The sequence below is a fragment of the Megalops cyprinoides genome, chromosome 4 (assembly GCF_013368585.1).
Source record: "Megalops cyprinoides isolate fMegCyp1 chromosome 4, fMegCyp1.pri, whole genome shotgun sequence".
Taxonomy (NCBI): Eukaryota; Metazoa; Chordata; class Actinopteri; order Elopiformes; family Megalopidae; genus Megalops; species Megalops cyprinoides.
This window is the reverse complement of record NC_050586.1, coordinates 36,779,132-36,802,152: the sequence shown is the minus strand read 5'-3', so window position 1 is coordinate 36,802,152 and position 23,021 is coordinate 36,779,132. Positions and strand designations below refer to the sequence as shown.

Genomic DNA, 23,021 nt, shown 5'->3' with positions numbered 1-23,021 from the left:
TTGATCAAAATAATAGTTGGTCACGTCTTTAAGAATGTCATTGAAGGATACCAATTTAGTTGTTTATTGTGGCTTCTGGGCTGTGAACTTGGATTTTCTTCATGTGTCAGTCAGCTGTTTTAGATATATGTTTCCTTCACTACTAAGTTCTTGTTGGAACCCCTGTTTACTCGATATGTGTTGATGAATGTGCTGAGTTAAGGGTGATCTGTTTTTTTGCTAAGAGATTACTTTCACCAGAAAAAAAAAAAAAAAAAGCTCTTAACTGTATCACAGCTTGGCAGCAACCTGAGCTTGTTCTATTCTGTATGGCCACTGCCAGAGTCAAGTCAAAATGTTTTATTCTCAATTTTAGGTTGTGGTAAACAGATAAATATGTTGCGGTAAATAGTTTATGTGAGATGCATTTTATCCATCTAAACAAGTTGCATGAATAGGATGTTTCCGCAAGCATTTGTTCAGTGAATCTCAGTAATCTCATTGTCTGTAAGTCTAATCCATTCAAGCTCATTAAGATTGGTTGCTCTTTATCAGATCAAATAATTACAGTCAGTTAGTAGTCAAAGTGATCAGCTAGAGGTTTCATATCACTTGCAGGTTACAAAACCCTGTCAGTGAGCACATAGGCCCCTAGTTTTCCATGACAATATTTGACCACCTGTCAATGCCTATTGTGTACCAGCAGGTGGTGCTGTACTGTTGCCAAGGGCAAAAATGACATCAAACGCATTCACACATAAACACTGATTGTGCTCAAATTTATGCATTTTTGTACATAATGTTTATTATGATGCAAATGATCCACAGAGTGGCATTGTGGTAACAAGCAGGATTCCTTACCCTCCTTACCCAAAAGGTTGCTGGTTTGATTCTAGGCTGGGGCAATGCTGTTGTACCCTTGAGCAAAGTATTTAAACCAGAATTGTCTCGTTAAAAAATTCAACTGTGTAGATTGATAACATGTAAAGCTGTGACATATGTAAGTTGCTCTGGATACGAGCTTCTGCTAAATGACAATGATGTAATGTCATGATCGTGCTAGAGGTGACAAAATACACAAAAGTAATGAAGATGTTTCTTAAACACATGTAACTGAAATGCTGGGACTTGAACATGCTAATATACACTGAGATGCCATGCTAGAGCTAAGCAAATGAAGTTCAAGTATTTGCTTCAGGTAACATTCAAATGGAAACTGCATGGCAAAAGTTTTTGTTTAAAGAAAAAGGAAGGAAAAGTTGAGTTTTTAAAAAGCCAGTTTATGAATGTACAACCTAATGACGTTTCCTGTAAGCAGTGAAAGGTCTCTTAGAAAATCCATTGCGTTTTTTTGGTAGCAATAAACTTTCCAGTCTGTCTGACTCTCATTTATTGGAATGCAATGGTTACGTCCTCTAAAAATCTGTAACACAGGAAACACTGGTACATTTTAGGTGGATGGTTCAATCATAGTACTCCTCCCATACATTGCAGTCAATCTAGACATCAAACTCCACACTGAGTTTGTAGGTTAAAAACTAAAAGCATTAAAACAATATATATTCCCTGTCTGCAAGGTAAACCCCAGTGTGTGTGTCCTACAATACACAGTAAGCCTTCCTTTGTACAAACTGTGCTGCTAACCTTGGCAGAGACAAACAAGGCAGTTGAGAGTGGTTTTAAGGAAAGAGTTAATGTGTCTGCATGTACGCTTGTGTGTGTGTGTGTGTGTGTGTGTGTGTGTGTGTGTGTGTGTGAGAGAGAGAGAGAAACTGAGAGAAAGAGCAAGAAAAAGTGGGTGTGAAAGGCTGTTTGCCAAGTACTACTAATACTCAATACAAAAAAGCCAGATTGTGTGTGAGTGAAAGAATGTGGGCATGAAGTGGTATGGCAATACTACTGAGTAATATTTTACCAAAGACTCATAGCCCATTGCTCGTAGATTTACAGGGAACAGGTAGCTCACAGTGGCTGTAAAAGATGTTGAGGGAGAAAATGTATAAACAGTGTTGAGCTTTTGGAAGAGTAATATTATTCAGGAAAGGCTTATAAAAATGTTTACCGGAGATTCTTTTTGGCAGGGAGCTCCCCTCTTTCAATGCTTTGCATCGGTTCCAGTGAATTTTGTTATTCTTGTAAAGATTTTAACTTTAACTGGATGTGATCACAATACTTGGCCGTAAATCTTTTTTCCTTTGTGTAATAGATGAAAGATCCAACCCGGCACCTTTCCAACACCTGCTGCAAACAAAAAAGACATTGGAGTGCTAGGTGTCCGGATTTCGGTAAATACGGGTTCTCACCAGAGCGCCAGAGGAACTGTGGAAATGCACTTGGGAAGGTGAGTGTAGCACATTTGCCAAAAAATGTGGAAAATGTAGTCTCTTCTCTCATATGTCCAAACAGTAACCACTATAATTGAAGTGATGAGGAACAGACATTTAACTTGGAACCGTGACAGAGTAAAACTATGCCATATTACAGGGATAGGCTACATATTGAAGTATTTCTGCTGTTATTGAAATCCATTGTTCGCTGTTGAGGACACTGAACAATGTAGTCTATAAGAATACGCCTTCCACCAATATGAAAACTTCAGAATGTAACATCAATATTACATTCATATTACAAGGGACAGCTTTTCTAAGAACAGAAATGCTTGTCACACAGTAGTGCTACAGGAATTTGTTCAAAGTGAAGACCCATGGGATGCCTGTTAGGACAAAAAGTCCTACAAACAGCAGAATGTTTATGTAAGCACAAGAGCCAACTATTTTACAGGAAACAATAAAAGTGTGTGATGCAGACTATGGGATTTCTTTCTTTCAGTTAAATCATTTCCTCACACACGTGTGTGTCGTTGCAGAAACTCTCTTATTGTGTTGTATCTGCAAGGACAAATGCTATTTTGCTATTTATTTTGGCAGCTCCAACATTAAAGCACAAACCTGCAATTAATAATATATTTACTTTCGACTCTTTCAGGAAAACAAATCAGTGAATCAGAAACAGCAGAATAAAGAATAACAGTGATAAAATATTGAATGCACAGATTTAAGGTTGATCATTTTATGTCTTCCTGAATGGGAGGCAATTGCTGTCCTTTGTAACGCATTTATAATCCTTTGTCCTTTATTACCTCCTCCACCACTAGGGGGAGTGGCTTTAGTGTGATAGTGTGACCTGTGTGAGGCTGTGAGTCTGTCTGTGAATAGAATAACCGAAAAGGTTTTTGATGTGATTGGATGAAACTTGGTGAGATGACTCACTATGGGCCAAGGAGGAAATAATTATATTTTAGGGTTGCTATGGCAACTCGTGAGGTTGGCACGTGTATGCTCGGCCCGAAGTGCCACTGTAGTTTGTGCATTGTGATGAAAATTTCGGATAACACAAATTAAATGCGAATATAATCAATTCTGTGAACAAATAAAGGATCAGTTCCATTTTTGCCAGCAATAATGCACTTACACAGAATTAATTACCAAATACAGCATTGCTACACTGTGCAAGCCTCCAATAACAGCATCTTCTGACAGGTGTAGTGTCCAGTCATTTCATATGTTCAGTGACGAGGAAAGGATAAGTGTATGATCGTACAAGTGGTTAGTACGCTGCTCAGTGATTCACAAATCCTCAAAGGACAGTGACTCAGAAAGAGTGAGGTTTGTGAGGTTTGTGTGGCTCGTGTGGTTTCCGGAAAGCTCTGGGTTGGGCTGGGCTGTCGCACCTTCTCTGTTGGAGGCCATCCGAAAAAGGCATAACCCACTCCGGCCACGTGGTCGCCAGTCATGGGACTGTGCAGCACTTCAGCCAAGTGCGCAGGGACGTACCTCACTCTCGAACTATGGCAGTCTAGCCTCCCTCTCCGTCTTTTAACCACTGACTCAGATACAGCACCGAGAGCTCTGTTCACTGCCACTGTCACAGAGGAGCACTCCTGCTTTGGCTTCCAGGGTTTTTTTCTACTCAAGCAAGGAGAATGAGTCTGTGCACAAGTGTGTTGTTTGTCTTACAGGTGGTGTTACAGCTGTACTCTGATGTCCAAGCACAAGGCACAGGTAAGGAGCTGATACTTCTCCTTTTCTGTTACTAATTCAGAGCTAGGTGTTTTACACAATGTGTGTTTTTGAACAGAATTTTCTCACTATACTGTACTACTGTATTAGTATGAAACTAATATAGTATACTTGAGCAGCCATTACTTTCATTGATCATCTGAATGTCTGCTTTTCCACATTTCTTCCTCACCTTTTATGTCCTAGGTATTACATTGAGTAAGCTGTACCAAAATACCAATGTCAAGTAAATGACCAGTATGTATTCGATGGGTCTAAAATTTGACACTGGATCTATTTAAATCCAAAATTACAAGGAAGTGTCAGTCTAAATTTGTTTTAGAAGTTAGGCTTCAGTGTGAAATGATTGATCTTTAGCCAAATGGTTATTTTAAGTCATCAGATACTTTTTTTCCACTTCTTTTTGTCATAGTAATTTCGGTTTTAAAGCTAAAGCCAGTTTGCTCCAGAGGAACTACTTTACTACTGGCATTTGGTTCATCTCCCACTCAATAAAAATTTTGCAGGCTACATTAAAACTCAACAGGAGCCTACATAGTTGCTCTAACAGACATGGTCCATTAAAATATCCTTATTGTGTCAGATTCCACAGAAGCACATAGGCTGACCAACAGAAGAGCTGTTTTGTGCCATTACTCATGTGTTACGTAGTTATAAATAGTTATAAATGCATGCCATACTGTGCTAGGATTTGTAGCAGAGGCCAGAATCCTCTGATACATTCAAAACTGGACTTGACACAGTGATTGATTCAGTCCATATTACAGGCAGATGATTAGCCAAGATGGTCTGAATGGGCTGTCCTTGCCGTTTAACTTTCTCTTAGTCTTATGCTGATGGAGAACGCCCCAAATACCATGTCCGGGATTTCTGAAACTGTGAAGTCCGGGAATTCCTGCATACATCAGGAATGCGTTACGCTGGCTCGTTCCCTTCACTGGGCATTGTTACATGTGATGAGTCACAGACAGATCTTTCTGAAGGCTTCAGTAAGTCCTCTGGTGTTAGTTAGTCAGCTGGGTTTGATTTTGGAAAGGTCACGCACTCGGGAGCCATCTGATGGTCTACAAGCTGTGGTGTACACAGAACAGAGTACACGCAGTAATCCCACAACACGAAAAGACAAAGCACTAACACAATACTGCATTTTTGTTCTGTTTGAAAGGACTCTGTGTTGTACACTTTGTGCGCTATCTACTTGTACTTGATACTGTTAATAGATTTATCAATATGTCCCGTAATCTGTAGCCTATGAATGAATACCCATTGATTTTAAATCGGTAAGAAATGGCTGCTTATTCCAGGTTATTGAAGACAAGCAGGCTACTTGCCGGTGCTGCATTAGTGAAAGTAGAAACATGCGTCAGCAACAGCTGAACATTTGTGTTGTTACTTATATTAATAGAATGAATTTTAATGATATTTTAAGAAAACTAGAGTCTTGCTGTATCATCTCTAAGTACTAAACCTTGTAATGTAAGGCTATTGTGCTTGTAATTTCCTATATATTTTGTCTGAGAGTTATGTAGTTGTAGATGTATTAGTGTAAACATCTCCAGTAACATGTTCCCAGAACTACAGACTCTAGTGCATTTCTCATTATTTAAAAGTGTCAAATTATTTCATCTTGATGGTGGTGTCATGGCTGGCTCCAGATGAAAGCTTTGGAGGGTACACTCCCAGCTAGTTTTCTTAGAGATGAAATTTAAAATTTCAGTTGCTGCAGAGTAGAAACTGCATTGTAGAGATGTCTTTCCTCTACTGTTCTGCTTACCCCTGAAGGTTTTTTAATTAGGATAGGTGCCCTTCTTTGACATGTGTTGCATAGATTATAACTGGTGAATATATCTGTGATTACAATATCATTTCCATGTAAGTCGTTACTGGCACAAGGCAGAAGCATGCTGAACCACCACAGAATTAGTATTTTAGGAATTTCATGTTTCTCCTCTCCAGGACAGTGATAGTTCCCTTTTTTCCGTCTTATGTTGCAAGTTCTCTGTTAAAAGGTTTATATGAGATATATACCTCATCTCAGGCTTTCTGTATATTGAATAAAATGCACCTTGAAGCACCTTGTATCTCATGCTTTTCAGAATTGTCATGTCCTTTCACCATAGTCTGTCGTACTTACCAGTGGACATAGGTTCATGTAACCGTTTACATTTTACCATTTAGTATATTTGTATTCTCATATTGCATATCTTTTATAAAACAATCGCTAAATTAGCCACGATGGACTGGGACAAGAGCAAACCACCACATTCCTGAAGATAGTATAGTCTCCAGAAACACTAACAAATACTTTTCTTACGTATTAAGAAATGATTTTTTAAATATGTAGATGTATATGTAGACTATCCTCTCCAGGATGTGACTTGCCACCCCTTTTCCCTTGTCTTATGAATATAACTGAATACCTACTGTGTGTCTCTGCCTCGCAGTCTATGACCTCCTGGTGTCGCCTGACTGTTTGCCGGACCTGCTGCAGCGGGGGCTGGAGGACCAATCGATCGATGAGGTTTTTGTCCTCTCATCCTTCCAGCTTCAGACCAAGACCCAGACCCCAGTGTTTGGCCTGCACAGTCCCAAGAATAACAGCAAGTACTTTGAGTTTGCAGTGCACGGGAAGCCTAACAAAGGTATGTCCACCAGGTGTGATAAGAGGTGGGGCCTTCAGGTTTCAGACTCATACCCATTGCAGTTCAGATGTGATGGCCAGCTTCTTTGTGATACACATTTTATCTCTGTCAAAATGTACAGGCAAGTAATCACATACCCTAAGCATTTATGACAATTGTGTAAGAGGTACCTAAGCTTGGGGGTTCTTATTTATAAGTTGTATCCATTTTCTTCTGGCATATGATAGTAACCTCTCAAGTTCTGGCTTCTTTCTTTCATGTGTGGGTATAACCATAATAGAATATTGGCATTTAAATCCAAGTCTAAATCCAGATCAAACCCAGCCAGAGGTTGGGTGTGTCATGAGTCGTGGGTTGTGTCAGTCATGTGTAGGATGCCCCCTCTCCAGAAAACCATGCCCGCTAAATGATCCCTCTTCTTGCTAAACAGCGATTCTGCGGTACCTGAGGGGTGACGGCAGGCTGGGCACTGCCTCTTTCAGTAACGTGCCGCTGGCCGACGGGCGCAGCCACTCCGTCATGTTCCACCTGAGCGGCCTGCGGCAGGGCCCCGGCAGGATGGACTTCTACGTGGACTGCAGGTTGGTGGAGACTGTGGCAGACCTGCCCGCCGCCTTCAGGGGCCTGCCTAGAGGAGCCAACATGGTGGAGCTCAGGACCATGCAGAGGAGGTCGCAAGTGAGTGAACACAGCAGCAGCTGTGCATTAACTGTGATGTCACTTTCCAGCGCCAGCCAAACGTCTACTCTACTGCCTGTCGTTGATAAATGAGGTTCCCATTGTATAAAACCTGATAGAAAATTTTTTATATAAAAAACCCATCCTCAGCTAGACAGACATGAGGTTCCCTTTCAAAAATTTACAAACAATGTACTGAAAAATCTGTTGTAAATTATGATCTGCTATGTTTTGGAAGGGCAAAATTATTAGTGTAACACTTTGTAGTCATGAACACATGCCACCATAAACAGTGGAGGAGTGGAAGAGTACTCTGGACACCAACAGACCTCTTCATCAGTTTCTGATTTTTTGGGATTTATACTGAATCCAGAAGAATTTATCATTACGGAGCCTTTATAATGGATTTCAGTTGTGTCCCAATATAGAGTGTTGACGTAGTGTCTGGATGTGGCTTATTTACACCAGTGATATGTGCTTTTTTCTATGTGTTTTCCTGTTTGCAGGATGCGCTGGAGGACCTGAAGCTGGTGATTGGTGACTCAGTAGATAATGTAGCCTCATTACAAGACTGTAACCTTCCGCAAAGTGACTCAGTTCAGGTTTTGGGTATGAATTTTAAGGTTATGAGTAATTGTAACAATATGTAGTAGTACCAGCAGAAATAGTGCTAGTAGGTGTCTTTCAGAAGAGATACATGCTTAAACAGGGCAACTTACAGTGTATTCACTGTAAATATGAAAGCATTTGCATCCTCATCAACGTACTGACCTACACAGTGGCAGCCTCGCATCTGAAGTGAGTCAACCCAGCGCCATGCCAGTTAGTGAAGCACTATCTGTGCAAAGGCCTTGTCAGAACTTTGGTAAAGTAAAGTAAACTTTTTTGAAATTTCATGTCTTTTCAGATTTTGTTTGCTCTAACTTTCTCATTCTGCATAACATACAGTAGATTAGGGGGTTTCAAATGCACTTGCTTCCTTTATGTACTTTTTTCTTAGTTAGCTAATTGGAGACAAACTGGAATACCACCAAAATGCCTTTGAAGCATATTTTGGAAAACTGAAGGAATGTTCATTAGTGAACATTCCAATTGTCATGATCACTTAAGCAGCCATGGTGAATTAGAGCTGCTTTTCCTGGCTAGCTCTCTCTTGCTGCCACTTAGGAAATGGAGATGCCGCTCGGATGCTAATGCTCAGCACACTTGGTCCTTCATTTCCCCCCACACAATTTGTCCTCTCCGTGCAGGTGTCAATACAAGACAGTTGTCTAATCAGATGGTCGAGCTCACCAGGGTGATCTCAGAGCTGAAAGATATCCTCAACCAGCAGGTATTCTCTTTTCATCTGGATTTAATAAAATACCATTGGACACATCTTGTTTTAGGCTTGACCATTTGTTATTGTTTTCTGTCTTTTCACAGGTCAAGGAAACAGCTTTCCTGAGAAATACTATTTCAGAATGCCAAGCATGTGGTGAGATACTGTTTGAGCTTGATTATGTAATGACTGTGCACTTCTACCCTATGAACTCAATCACTGGAAAAATGGTAGCTCATGGTATATTAAAATGATCACTTAACATACACTTCTAATCTGTACTTTGTTTCAACTGGTCTGGAAACACCAATATATGTTTCATAAATTTCCCCAGGGAAAGCGTTTGATTGGACAAACCAAACCCAAGATAAGTCAATGGCCCTTACAACGCTAACTTGTAAATACTTACATCCATCCAAATATATTCACTGAGATTTATTTACTTATTGATCCCCCAAGGAGCACTGTATGGAAAAATTAATATGATGGAAGGACTTTTTTTGAAACTGAACGCAAAATAACCTGGGGGTTTGCATGATCATATGTCAGACATCCAATGCTGAGGGTCAGGCTGCTAGGTTAGATAAACTTTGCAAGAGACAGCAGAGAAACTCAGCAGTCCTTAGAAATAATAGGTAAAGCTTTCTATGAAGAGTCTTACACAAGGACTGTGTAACACCTTTATAATCACTATGTAAATCTCTATCAGCTCGAACAGCTAAAATTACATAGACTCATTGGATGTGCTATGCCACTGTCAAAGCCAAATATGGCTTTACCATGAGACAGCAAATCAGAATGTCATGGTGATGTGTGTTATGACATGAATGATGACATGCTACATCCTGAGATGGTTTATGTTGGTTGACAAATGCTTATGTAGTGCTTATGAAGGTGTTATTTAGGACCAAAGAAAGTGTTGTCAAATATTGCCTTTGTCTTATTGCCCACTCTAGTTATTAATTTGTTTTTTATTGTCGCCTGTGTTGGATGAACTACAATTTTGATACTTGGCTGTTATTAAAGGACTAGGACTAGGACCAGAACTAGGACCAGGAACAGGAACAGGACCAGGAACGGGACCAGGTCTAGGTCCTCAGGGGCTCTACAATAAAGACCCAGTCAAGTGCCCCCCTGGGTCATGTTTCCGTGATGACACATGCATTGTGACAGGGAGCGGGATCCAGTGCGCACCTTGTCCCAACGGATTCACTGGTGATGGAGTCAGCTGTGATGATGTGGATGAGGTAATGTCCTCACACTAATACCATCTCACTGCGGCACTCCTGCCACTCTTCAAGACAGGCAGAGACTTTACAGGTTTAGAAATGAGGGGATGATCAAGACTGCAAACATACCGTGTCCAACAAAGACATCTATTACAGCATTTATTAGGATATTTGAAAATTTCCTAGATGCTAAGATTACGGTTAAAGTAATTCTCTCGATAAATCAAAAATTATGAAGAATATTTACACTGTGAACTTGGTATTGACATGGATGTTCATGTGTTATGACAGAATGGGAGTTGCAAAAGCTTTAATGTAAAACTGTGGGTATGGCATATTTTTTGCCTCTATGCAGGTAATGTAAAAGTGGAGATATTTGCAGTAGATGAAACACAATTTAAGCATCAGCAAGTTTAATACACTGGGAAGCATTAGTCACAGTAGGTTTGTGCAAATTTTTGTGCAGCGTTGTCATTAGAACATCAGATAATTAAAGTCCAGATTTGTTTTAAGCTGTTTTCTTTGTCGTAGAAACAAAACGTTTTGGCATCCAAACAGAGATTTTTTTCCTACGCTAACATTTTTTTTCTTAACAAAGCCTTATTTGGTTGTTTCGATGAGGTCACTGCATAATTACGTACACACAAACTGTTGTGTGAAGGCATTTCCGTGGGGATAAAATGATTGCCATTGTTAAAAACACCCCACCTTTTCAAGAGCAGCCCATGTGTATTCCGCCTTCCTTTGATAAGTCCAAACTGGAAGCACAAATTGTTTACTCAGGCACTGACTAATCTCTCTGAAGATCTCTGTGATCAGCCCATCTAAATGCTTACCGTTATTATTTCCATTACTCACCATATTACGTTATCTGTCCTTAAGCATCACTTAGCTGATGGAATCCAGCGACTGGCCATGGGTGTTTTTTCTAAGAATATAAGTAAATGAAAGATGGGTGATGGAGCCCTCATTGCAGGAGTAGAAACCTGGGCCACCCTCTCCTGACACAATCTTGGGAGTTCTTTGCCATCTTCCCCATCTACTAATGTTAACATTGCTTGAATAATGGATCATTTCTCGAGGTCCAAATGAGTCCAATCACCTTCAGCCACAAAATGTCACACTTTTTTAGTTCAGCTGTATTCTATTATGCAGAGTGTATTTGGTAGAATACCTTTTGAAATGCAGGTGTCCTCAGTCACAACCACTGACGACCTGATGTATTAGTTTTGGGTAGAACCAATTTTTTTTTTGCTACAGTTGCCAGTGTTGTGATAGTGTCTGTGGTCTGTGGCATGTTTGCTGTCTATCCACAGTGCCAATTTAACCCTTGCTTCCCTGGGGTGAGATGCATCAACACGGCCCCAGGATTCAGGTGTGAGGCCTGTCCCTCCGGCTTCACTGGCCAGGCAGTTCAGGGAGTAGGCAGGGCCTATGCACAGACACACAAGCAGGTGAGTCTTCCACATCCACTACTAACTGAAAAGCTCTTTGTTTTCTTATGGTAAAGGATGGTGTGCGTACTGTACTCTTTTTCAGGAAATAGACACAATTTTAAATGTTTAATGTTTACCTCATGTGATTGTATTACATTTGTATATATCAAATCATTTCAATTATAATTAATTACCTGGGTAACATAAAAAAAAAATCAACCAAAAGGCCATGAGATTTTAAACAGCTTTTTCTTATAACTAAAATTATCTGATGTCAAGTGCTTAATATTTGATGCAGGCAAGTTAAAATGAATCCATACTAATGATACTGTTGGACAAACCTTTAAACAAGAGATTCAGTATTATCATTTAAACTGTGAATACTGAACCTGTTAATCATGCAAAGCAATCAAAAACAGGTCCGAACTGAAGCTGTATGCATCTTCTGTTTGTACCTCATGGTAGCTCATGAGCCGCCATGGTTGGCTATATACATTGACTGGGTTTCTGTGGGGTTTTGTAGGTGTGCAAGGATATAAATGAGTGTGAAGGACCAGGCAATGGAGGCTGCACTGCTAATTCACACTGCCACAACACAGAGGTAACACCTCGTGCATCATTCCTGCATATGGTGTAGAAGTTTCTCATACAGGTTTATTTACACATGATTTTGTTTGTATGAGTGTGCATGTGAGATCAAGCCGCTCGCTGTGATCAAACCGCTTGTGCAAACCGTACACCCTGTGGCTCTGGATCTCACAAAGCCCTGGTTCTCCACAGGGTTCATTCTACTGCGGGGCCTGTAAGCCCGGATACAAGGGGGACCAGGAGAAGGGCTGCCGTTCTGAGAAGAGCTGCGGGAACAACCTGGACAACCCCTGTGACTCCAACGCGCACTGCGTGGTGGAGAGGGACGGCACCATCAGCTGCGTGGTGAGACCCGTTTACCTCCAGCAACACGCATGAGGCCAGGGAGTGCAGGAAGCATATGAAGAGATCCTTTAAAGTGCATATTGGGCCTTCTGCCCTGGTGAGATCTCATCTTTAGGACCATATCAGTGCATGTAGGTTCAAATGCCTGTTTATTCTGTGTTTTCCAAAAAAAGCAGAATTTACTGGGGGAGCCTCATTCAGGGGTAACCTGTTTTAGATTGCCTTGAAGTATAATTTTATCCAACATTATCAAGCTCAATTCACACTATTTGCAGAGTAATTTGCTACTGAACATTGAAAAGGGAAATTATAACGGAGGCCCAAGTATACGCCGTCCTCCGTTCCAGTTTCAGGTCGATTACTTGGTGGATTGAGTTCAGTCTTGAGCATGTTTCAGTCAGACTTGTCTCTCCACAGTGTGACATTGGATGGGCTGGAAATGGCTACGAGTGTGGCAAGGACACAGACATTGATGGATATCCGGACTACAGGCTCTCGTGCAGGGACCCCAACTGTGAGAAGGTAAGGCTCATGTTTCATTTTTTAGAATGAAAGTGGTACTGTAGCTCATTCAACTTAAATGGATATACTTGTGTTATTCTGCGCTGGAAGTCGCTTTGGGTAAGAGCTTCTGCTAAATGAATGTAATGTAATGTGATATACTCAGGTAGAGTATAATGTCTGTCTGTGACTCGTTCTGAAGTTTGATATTCTAATCTCGGCCCGCGCTGCAGGACAACTGCGTCTACGTCCCCAACTCCGGCCAAGAGGACGCGGACATGGATGGGCGGGGCAATGCGTGTGACGAGGACGCTGACGGGGATGGAATCCTGAATGAAGATGTATGCGCCCCCGCCATCCCCCCCCCCCCCCCCCCCCCCCCGCCATCTCTCACCCCCACTCATAAACACCTCCGAGACCCCCACCGCTGTGAAATCCGACCCCGTTTCTCCCCCTTTGTCTTTGCCCCATGCAGGACAACTGCTGGCTGAAGCCCAACTTCGACCAGAGGAACAGCGACAAGGACAACCACGGCGACGCCTGTGACAACTGCCGCAACGTAGAGAACCCCGACCAGAGGGACACAGACAGTGACGGCAAGGGGGACGCCTGCGACGACGACATCGACGGGGACGGTGAGACCGTTACGCTGCGGCCCGGGGTGTCCTTTCACTGTCTCACACAGAGATACTAACTTGTAAGGGAGGTTCCACCGGGCAGCGCCGTGCATATTTTTATGATAGGGAAGAAAAAAATGATCAAATCGACTTTCTGCTCCTTCTGAGCAGATCTGCTACTGTAGTTGGTGGTGAGAGATTGTAATAACAGACGCTTGGCTCTGGAACTCTTTTGATGGGACCGTCTCCTGGGCCGGTTTGACAAAATGACATTTCCAATGCTTCGTTCTCAAGCCAGATCGGTTTAATCATCTTGCGAGCTGAAAAACCTGTCAAAAGTCAACGTGTGTCCAATTCGCAGCTTATATCCCCCATTTCCATTGGCTGAGATGGTGTACACCGTGCGTGTAATGCTGTTAAACTCCATCTGTTTCCACTAGAGCAGGGTAATGATGTGATATCTGATTAAAATATCTTCACAGTCTGGGCAGTCTTTTTCCAGTAAGGTCATTTGTTTATGGAGGAAAACCAGGAGCTGAGATTTAAGCTCATAAAACAAATATAACTCCAATGAAATTGTGAATTGAATGAGCTCCCTTTTCTTAGAAAACGAACGTATTAAGTCTCATGTTCTCAGAGAAAAATAAGTATGGGATTTCTAGTTAACCCCCCCAATTAAAAGTGTTTTGAAGTGGATCTGATGGAAAATTATGCAAGATTGTTATACAAATATGCCACAGGACAGGCACTGAAGTGTTTTTCTTTGTGTTTAAGAGACTACAGTACACCTTGTTAAGTAGCTGGTTATTATTTACATTCTATACAGCTTTTCTGTCCTCTCTCAGTTCAATCCGTCGTTCTGCGTTGCCATTTTTGACATTTACAGTCTGTTGGTAAAGGCATTTTTCCAGACACAGGGCCAGATCTTTTGAGACTCGGTCTTGTCTGCCCACAAAAAAGCCACATGTCTGTCAGAAACTGGCCAGAGAAAAGTACTTAGCCCATGCACTCCCGTCTAATGAAGACAATAGTACCACCTTGTGGCAGTATGGAAAACAACATAAATTCAGTGACGCAAAGAAATGCAAACTGCTAAGCACAATGTAGTATTATGCTGCCTTCCTCTACTCCCTTACACAGGAGTAAAATATATAGGTAAAAGTAGTTATGACAATATGATTTATTAGCAATAAATTATGTTATCAAACCAAAAGAATATCATGAAGCAATTGAAATGTTTCATCACATCTGTACTAGACACCTCTGAACTACTACTACAAAGGCCTTTGCTTTTAGGGAAGCAATTCTGGGTTGAGTACCTTGCCCAAGGGTACAGCAGCAGTGCCCCAGCAGGGAATTGAACCATCAACCTTTCTTTTATGAGCCCTGCTCCTCACCACTATGCTACACTGCTGCCCCAGTATAACAAGTGTATCACTTGTTACATTGATTTGAGTGACGTCATAACGGTGTGTCAGTGAGACTTTCAATTTATGTTCCAATGTTTATCTTTATTGAAGGACAAGTCCATAATTAACATGATTTGTGACTTTCTTCAGGTCTGAAGAATTTTCTGGATAACTGCCCGAGGGTCCCCAACCGTGACCAGCGGGACACGGACAATGATGGAGTCGGGGACGCCTGTGACAGCTGCCCCAACATCCCCAACCCCAACCAGGTCAGAGGGGTGCTCAAAGAGCCAGCGGCTTCATTGTCCCTCTGGTCCTTCCTTAGGATGGAGGCTTGCTGTGTTGGAAGGTGCTGATTGCACTGGTCCGGGATGTTTTCAAGGTCTTTTGACATATTGCAGCTTGGACATGTTTAGACAAATGTGTTGAGCAACACCACTGTTTCCAAAGGCTTAACATTGTGTGCTTTCACTTTTCAGTCAGACATTGACAATGACCTAGTGGGAGACTCCTGTGACACAAACCAAGACAGGTACTCATAACAAACAATGAAACCGCCACCCCCTCGGCTGAATGAACAGATGGTTCCTCACACAGCTTTGTCCTTCTCTGTCCATCCGCAGTGACGGCGACGGGCACCAGGACACCAAAGACAACTGTCCCAACGTCATTAACAGCTCGCAGCTGGACACGGACAAGGACGGCCTCGGGGACGAGTGCGACGACGACGATGACAATGATGGCATCCCTGACATTGACCCGCCTGGGCCGGACAACTGCCGGCTGGTGGCCAACCCCGACCAGACAGACAACAACAGTACATCATCATTATCTTCACCAATGCATCCTTTACTGTAACAGCCAGGTTCACATGTGCCAAGTGAAATAAACTGCATTTTAACAGGCTAAATAAATCTCATCCATTTTCTTGCAGCCCACCAAGGGTTGCATTTATTCATTTAGCAAACATTATTATCCAGAGTGACTTACTATGTAGACTAAAAAGCTCCTACAGACAAATATATTCTTATAGCAATGCAGCCAAGTCAGTTAGTTGACAGTAATGTACAATGTTTTAGTTGAATTCTGTAATGTAGATGTTTGCCCTGTTGGTTTACTTCTGTTTGGCTGCAACAATTGAAACTGCATGGTTAGACGAGGCATCAATGGTGTTATTTTATCTGTAATGACAGCTTGCACTCTCTGGTGGACTGACCCAGGCTCCCTTTGAACAGGCGACGGGGTGGGTGACATCTGTGAGACGGACTTTGACCAGGACCGGGTGATTGACAGGATCGACAACTGCCCCGAGAATGCGGAGGTCACCCTGACCGACTTCAGGGCCTACCAGACCGTGGTGTTGGACCCCGAGGGCGATGCCCAGATCGACCCCAACTGGGTGGTCCTCAATCAGGTAACACAGCCTACATTCCTGAGTTTTTTGTAAGGATGCCATTAAAGGGCATCAGAAGTAGTCTCTCCACATATCTGTCAAGAAATGCATCTGACGACTGGTCTCCTTTTCCACCACTGTATTGCTGGACTTGGTGCATATGAATGCGAATTTTAAAAACTGGATCTGATCTGATGAGAGCAGGCCACCAATGACAGTTGTAGGCTGTAAGCTGGATTTGATGTGACATTTGGGTGGGTGTTTGGTGAGACCAGGCTCACGGTCACAGCTGGGCAGTTTAGTTCATTTCATAAGAGACCAGTTTTCAAGTGGATATTCGTGGGAGGGGATTGTCCATTGCAATCAGGTTGGTGTATTTGAAGTACTGTGTGGCATTAATGGGCCAATTAAATTGTATTCAAATGTATTACAAGTACCTAATCAAACAATTAAATGGGAATTCTAAAATTTTTATGTCAGGTTTGTAACTATGAAGGCAGCAGCATTATCCAACATGCTAGTATGAGGCTGCCATATGTTGCAACACCTGGTTTGTTACCTGGCTTGATATTCTGTACATTGCAAATGTGTACCATGCAATGGGTGAGATGTACTCCATCCTAAACTCTCATCAGGGAATGGAGATTGTGCAGACAATGAACAGTGACCCTGGCCTTGCTGTTGGTGAGTGACCACACACCTCCCTTCCATGTCTTTAAGGTTCTGATCCAAGGTTGAAGTAACTCAGTTTGTTTGAGCAAGTTATAACTTAGTAAGAACTATAAACAAAGTGTACAACTCCCTTGTGTTTTTGCACTCAGGTAGCATTTTGTTAGCATTAGCTTACATGAGATTTTAAAAGGCAATTTACATAGCTTTCAATTACATTCACATTTACAGACATACTAATCTGGCATTTATTGAAGTGAATACAATAAGACACATGTGTATATAGTGAACATCAAACCTCATCTCAATATGTCATACAGTGCTACCGCAGCCAGTGTGATAGTGACAATGCAGAATAAACACTGCATTAAACAGTATTCCAACAAGAACCGTTGAAAGTGAAGTGTGTTATACAGACAAGGCAGCTAGCAAGGAGACTCAAGCTGCAGCTTGAAGATTTTACACAGCGCCCACCAGTAAGGCTATTTATGTATTATAACAGTTTCAGTCAAGGCCCTTGCATAGGGAAACTGTAATCGCATGTTTAGTCCATGTCTTCATGCACTGCGCCACACTGTGGACAGACAAGATGAGACAAGAAGTCACCAAACTCAGTGGCGCCTCCCCCAGGTTACACAGCCTTCAGCGGGGTGGACTTCGAGGGCACCTTCCACGTGAACACGGTGACAGACGACGACTACGCCGGCTTCATCTTCGGCTACCAGGACTCGTCCAGCTTCTACGTGGTGATGTGGAAGCAGACAGAGCAGACGTACTGGCAGGCCACGCCCTTCAGGGCCGTGGCTGAGCCCGGCATCCAGCTTAAGGTCAGGGCAGGGCTTGAGCCCTAACCCCATCTGTGAACAACATCTGTGATCTAAATTCACCTTGTTAATAGGCTAATAAACATTACAAATCTCCAATCAAATCACAGTTAACCTTGGGATTCTATCTACAATGCGCTATATGAAAAGGCTGTAACAGACCAAGACTGTAGCATGAATTAACAAAGACTCAGCTGCCTACATCTTAACACCGTTGTGTGCATACCTCTGTCTCTGTTTTAGATGAGATAAAAATTCAGACAAATGAAGTGTTTTTCTCTCCTTCTTCCCTCGCTAGGTTGTGAAATCCTCATCTGGACCTGGTGAACACCTGAGGAATTCCCTCTGGCACACAGGAGACACCAAAGACCAGGTGAAACTGTTGTGGAAGGACCCGCGCAACGTGGGCTGGAAGGACAAGGTCTCCTACCGTTGGTACCTGCAGCACCGCCCCCAAGTCGGTTATATCCGGTGAGAAGAAAATGGAAATCTGCTTCCGAAGTTTCACTTCCAGGTCATTTTAAGGATAAATGAAAAAAGAGGGGCTGCAGTGTGTAATAGTTTAGGGATGGGGGGTTACATATTAAAACTCCAGGAGTGGTAATGCTATTGTGATGTGCAAAATGGCACACTTGTTGGTTGGAAACTGGTATAACTGCATGTTAATATGAAACACAAAAAAGCATAGTTTTGCAGTCCTCTCCCCAAAGGAATCAGGTTTGGGAATTACTGCACCTGTTTTGGCAACCTAGCATGTGGATTCCCGGGGAAAATGGTCAGAGTCTGTTTGATTGTGACAGGGCCCGATTCTACGAAGGTCCTGCGCTAGTGGCTGACACTGGAGTGATCATCGACACCACCATGAGGGGTGGACGGCTGGGGGTGTTCTGCTTCTCCCAGGAGAACATTATCTGGTCCAACCTGAAGTACCGCTGCAACGGTGAGTTCCAGCCTGTGCTCAAGCCAGCAGGCAGGTCAGGCAACTAATTGTTTTTCTCCTCACATGCAACACCATCTGATTTGCCCCAGGTGTCGAATGGGGCAACCGGACCAATCAGAGGAGGCTGCAGGGTATGAGTGACAGAGAAAAGCGATATGCCCTTTCTTGTGCTTTAAACTCAACTACAGAGGAAGGATTTTGTTTGATGTTGTTTTTCCTGAAGGGTTGAAAGTCCCACTCAGGACTTCGATATTCTAACAAATAAAAAAAATTGAGAGGCTTGAAATTTATTGAATCATTTCCAGAATTTGCTCAATAAGGTATGTCACTTCTAAAAGCTGAAAAGCAGCTCTTCAGAACCAGGTTGAAGACTTTATTTATCTGAAAGATGAAGCAAGGCTACCGAATCAGCACTACGTGAGGAAAACACCTACATAAAACAGCCACTAGGGGAGGCAGTCTAAACTGACGATGGAGCTAAGTGGTTTGTATTTTACATTTTTCTTTTTTTTCTTTTTCTACAGATACTATCCCAGCAGACTACCAAGAATTTTCCGCACAGAACCCCAGTGGCTCTCTGGAATCATCAATTTGATATATGGCAGAAGGAGAGGAGAGCAAGACAGAAGAATCAATGAATTTTCAATGGGCATATCTGTCACACCCTTGCAAGGGACCTTGGAGTGTCAGGAGACTACCACATGCAGGGAGAGCAAAAATGTGTTCATTAGACGGGCAGTGCAATGGGGAGTTTGCATTCTGTTGCCATCTAGAGTATCAGCATGCACAAAGCTCTGCACATATAAATCCTTTTTTTGCATTAAACATGTTTTCACAATCGGATTTATTGTGGTTTTGGGAGGAAAATCCTGGTTACACATGATACATTATCCAGGAACATGAAATATTCTTGATCACTGAGAAGAATGTCTACAGGAGATAAGTTTGCACTTGTGCAGACAGCTTCAGTCTCCTTATCAGTCTGATAGTACTAGAATGTCTCATGTCTGGTTGAAAAAAGAAAGTTCACTGTAGGTGAGAGAAAATTAAAGCAGGCCCAGTAGAAAGCAGAGTTACACTATCACAAATGTTTAAATGAGCTGGAGAAAATTTGAAAAACTAATTTGAAAATGTTTCTGTGTTTCTGTGTATGTTGTGGATGTATTTACTAGATGACATCTTCCATTGGCCCATTTCTTATACCATGAACATTAAGCTGTATTTACTCTTTGTATTTAGGTTCTTATTTCATTCATAAATAAAAAAAGTGGTTATTCCTTGCTATAAAAGAAACATAAATAATAACTGGACCATGAAAAAACAACATACTCTTGTGCTCTCCTTTTACATCAATGTCATTTGAAGGGAAGACGCAATGCATCCTTATCATCTTTAAAATATTTTATTGAAAGAACAAGTCATTAAAACAAACTTTCTACAGAATTGTTTCTACTTTCACACTTTTTTCTGCAGTAAGCACTGAGGCTTACCGCAACTGAGATGACCGCCACACCCGCTAAGTTTTGTACACTTAAGCTTTGTAACATACAATAGGCTCTGCACATACCTCTGCAGAACATGGAATTGTGGTAGAATTCAGTCAAGTAAAAACACAAAACATGGTGAGATTAAGGAATTAGTACTATAAGTTTCAACCAGTCAAAAATCTTTTTTTTGCAGCATTCATACAGTTAGATGAGGTTACATCTATGGAATGGTAGGTAACATTGGTTTACAACAATTGAGAAATAGAAATGAAGAGAGTACGATCTCAGTACTGTACACATACACACACCCGCATAAACTGCATACAATCACACCTAGTGGTCATATTTAGAAGTGAGATTTTTCAGAGTGCAGACCATATAATCTCAGCACAAAAATATGGATATTATTCATAGTCAAAATAATCTGACATCTGTAGGCATAGGGAAAAAATAACCCATTTTATCTGTCAGTTTTGAGACTCTTTCATATGCACTGGAAAGCACCATTTCAAACTGTCCGTTTGAAATCAGTTCACAGGTTACTGCTAGTTCACAAACTGCCAAAACAACACAAATCTGGTTTGAACCTTAGAAACACCAACTAAACTGCACTCAACTAAAAAACAAATTCATAGTTAACATCAAAACATTGGCAGAAATCTTTTAGAGGCCATTTAAAAACAGCTCAGTACAGTACAGTGTGTAATTTTGTGCTAAAAGCACAACAAATATAAAAGCATTAGCACTATTAGCACTATTACTGCAGGGCCAAGCAGTTATTTAGAGAAATATTTTCAGTGGCGCCTGGTGGCAGTTTAATTTAGGTGTGTGCACTGTGAAAGGCTAGACAGGCAATTTGACTTTTTGGACATTTTGGAAATTTGGAGACATCTTCTCCAATTCACTGTCTGAAAATTCTACCTCAATCTATGTATAAAAAAAAGACTCACTAAAAGGGCATCTTCATAACCTTAGGCTTTGATAGGAATGTAAACATTACCAATAAATTACCAGTTACGCTATACCAAGTTTGTAAGGCGACATCCAGTCCAAAGATGTTTTTCATAACTTCCTCACCAGTCTGGTTTGGATGACGGTCAGCGATGTTGTTTGTATGAAGCTAATCTGAATACTGTTTGACAATATAAAATGAATACCGACTGAAGTGTAAAATGAATGCTATTCCACAGTGTAAAACTCTGGATCATTCTCCGCATTTTGAAAAAATCTCTAACCTGACCTTTGTCGGCAACTGGTGTGTGAAGGATCAAAAATTCAACCCTGGCTAACAACTAAGAAATGTTTGGGAAGTTAAACTATGCATAAATATACAAAACCTTTAAAAACAACTGACTGACTTAATGATTCTCTACAGTATGTTCCTCTGACATTTTTCACAACCAGAAATAAAGATAAATACACAAAAATTACTGAAGCCAAGGAACATTAGGTATTGCTACGTTTACAGTTTCTTCTAATATCCTAAGTCTGTTCACAACATAGAGAATATGTTCTTTAAACAAAAACATACTTTAAATATAACAGTATTCATGCTATTTGTTCTGAATCATTATAGTAATCTTAATATGAAGAGTGAGCGAATTGTTAAAATTGCTTTAGTAATTATTACTTGATGCAGAGATGTTAGCGTGAAAGCACTGACAATTAATAGCATTGTTCCTATTAAATACAATCATTACAAAACACACAAAAAACTATAGACTTTTCTCACCATTGTAACACCTGCATGGAATGTTGAATTTTCAGAAGTGTGAGAAATTGAAGTTCATAACTGCTGGTGGAGTAAAAACCTGGAAACCTGAAATGTTAGTCTTGCGGATGTCAATGGCAACATTGACAATGTATAAAAGTGAAAAATTGTACAGTACATGCAAGAGTAAAGTGCAAGATATTTACACTTCGTTAAAACTTGAGCTTTCTCACAATCTTTTGAAGAGTTAATATAGCCACCAAACTGAGAATCGACTGGACGTTGTAACGGCACAATTAATGCCAAAGCACCGTCTTCTAAATTTCCCTGTTACGGAAGCTGTGAAAGCAGACAGAAGCTCACATACTCTGAGCACTCTCCCTGTGGTGATTAAACTGAATGTCTAAAGGAAGAGGATGCTGATTTTGTTGCAGTATATCACAGTTAGACATCATAAAAATTGACCTTACACCAGTCATGTGTATCAGGCGGCTTTGGGGCACAGACTACAACTGTAAGGGCAACTTTTACTTACTGTATGTATTACAACTTTCGCAACTACATCCTACCCTCATTGGTGTGCTTCAAACTTATTTATTCTTCCGTTTATTGTATAGCAAGGTCCTGTCCTGTTCCTCACTGGATTCGACTTCTACCTTTGGCAAATGGTTTTCAAAGCCAGATAATTCATTTGAATACTTCTGACCACAGAAACCAGAAATTCATTTTCAGCCACCTCTCTTGTGTACTACAAAATCCAACAAAAATAAATTTTTAAAATGCATGGCATCTCCCTCATCAACTGGGCAAAATGACTTTCCAACTACACAGCTAACATAGAAATCTATGCACCTATTCTTGACAGCTTCTATGCAACATTATGTCCTGTGTTTGCTTTAGCAGGGAAACTAAATCAAACAACAGCACCAGCATTCCTAAATGCACCCAAGCACATGCACATCATACAGATGGAAAGAAACAGGCAAAACAAGAAACATCAGTAACACTATAGTCTAGCGAATTTCCATTCTTTGTTTCAAGTGCTGAGGTTTGGGTGATAAAGGTTTATGTGTGTCTACCCAAAGCTCAACACTTCAGATAGGAGATGGGATGCACATGTAAAGCAAACACACATATTTCTTTTCCAAAAGGATGAAAAAAACTAAAACAAAT

General features: G+C 41.3%; 1 protein-coding gene across 1 annotated transcript; it reads left to right on the top strand.

Moving 5' to 3' along the window:
* The first annotated feature begins 3,865 nt into the window (after window positions 1–3,865).
* Window positions 3,866–19,955, top strand: LOC118776630 (thrombospondin-4-B-like). The gene is made up of 22 exons (XM_036527098.1): window positions 3,866–4,040; window positions 6,503–6,700; window positions 7,131–7,378; window positions 7,885–7,987; window positions 8,629–8,711; window positions 8,804–8,855; window positions 9,726–9,946; window positions 11,245–11,382; window positions 11,888–11,965; window positions 12,145–12,297; window positions 12,715–12,819; window positions 13,032–13,139; window positions 13,274–13,433; window positions 14,975–15,093; window positions 15,304–15,356; window positions 15,448–15,641; window positions 16,060–16,238; window positions 16,853–16,901; window positions 17,517–17,713; window positions 18,009–18,181; window positions 18,511–18,650; window positions 19,175–19,955. Exons 1-22 carry the CDS (start codon window positions 3,962–3,964, stop codon window positions 19,243–19,245), a joined length of 2,901 nt encoding a protein of 966 aa, XP_036382991.1. The 5' UTR covers window positions 3,866–3,961; the 3' UTR covers window positions 19,246–19,955.
* The last annotated feature ends 3,066 nt before the right edge of the window (window positions 19,956–23,021 follow it).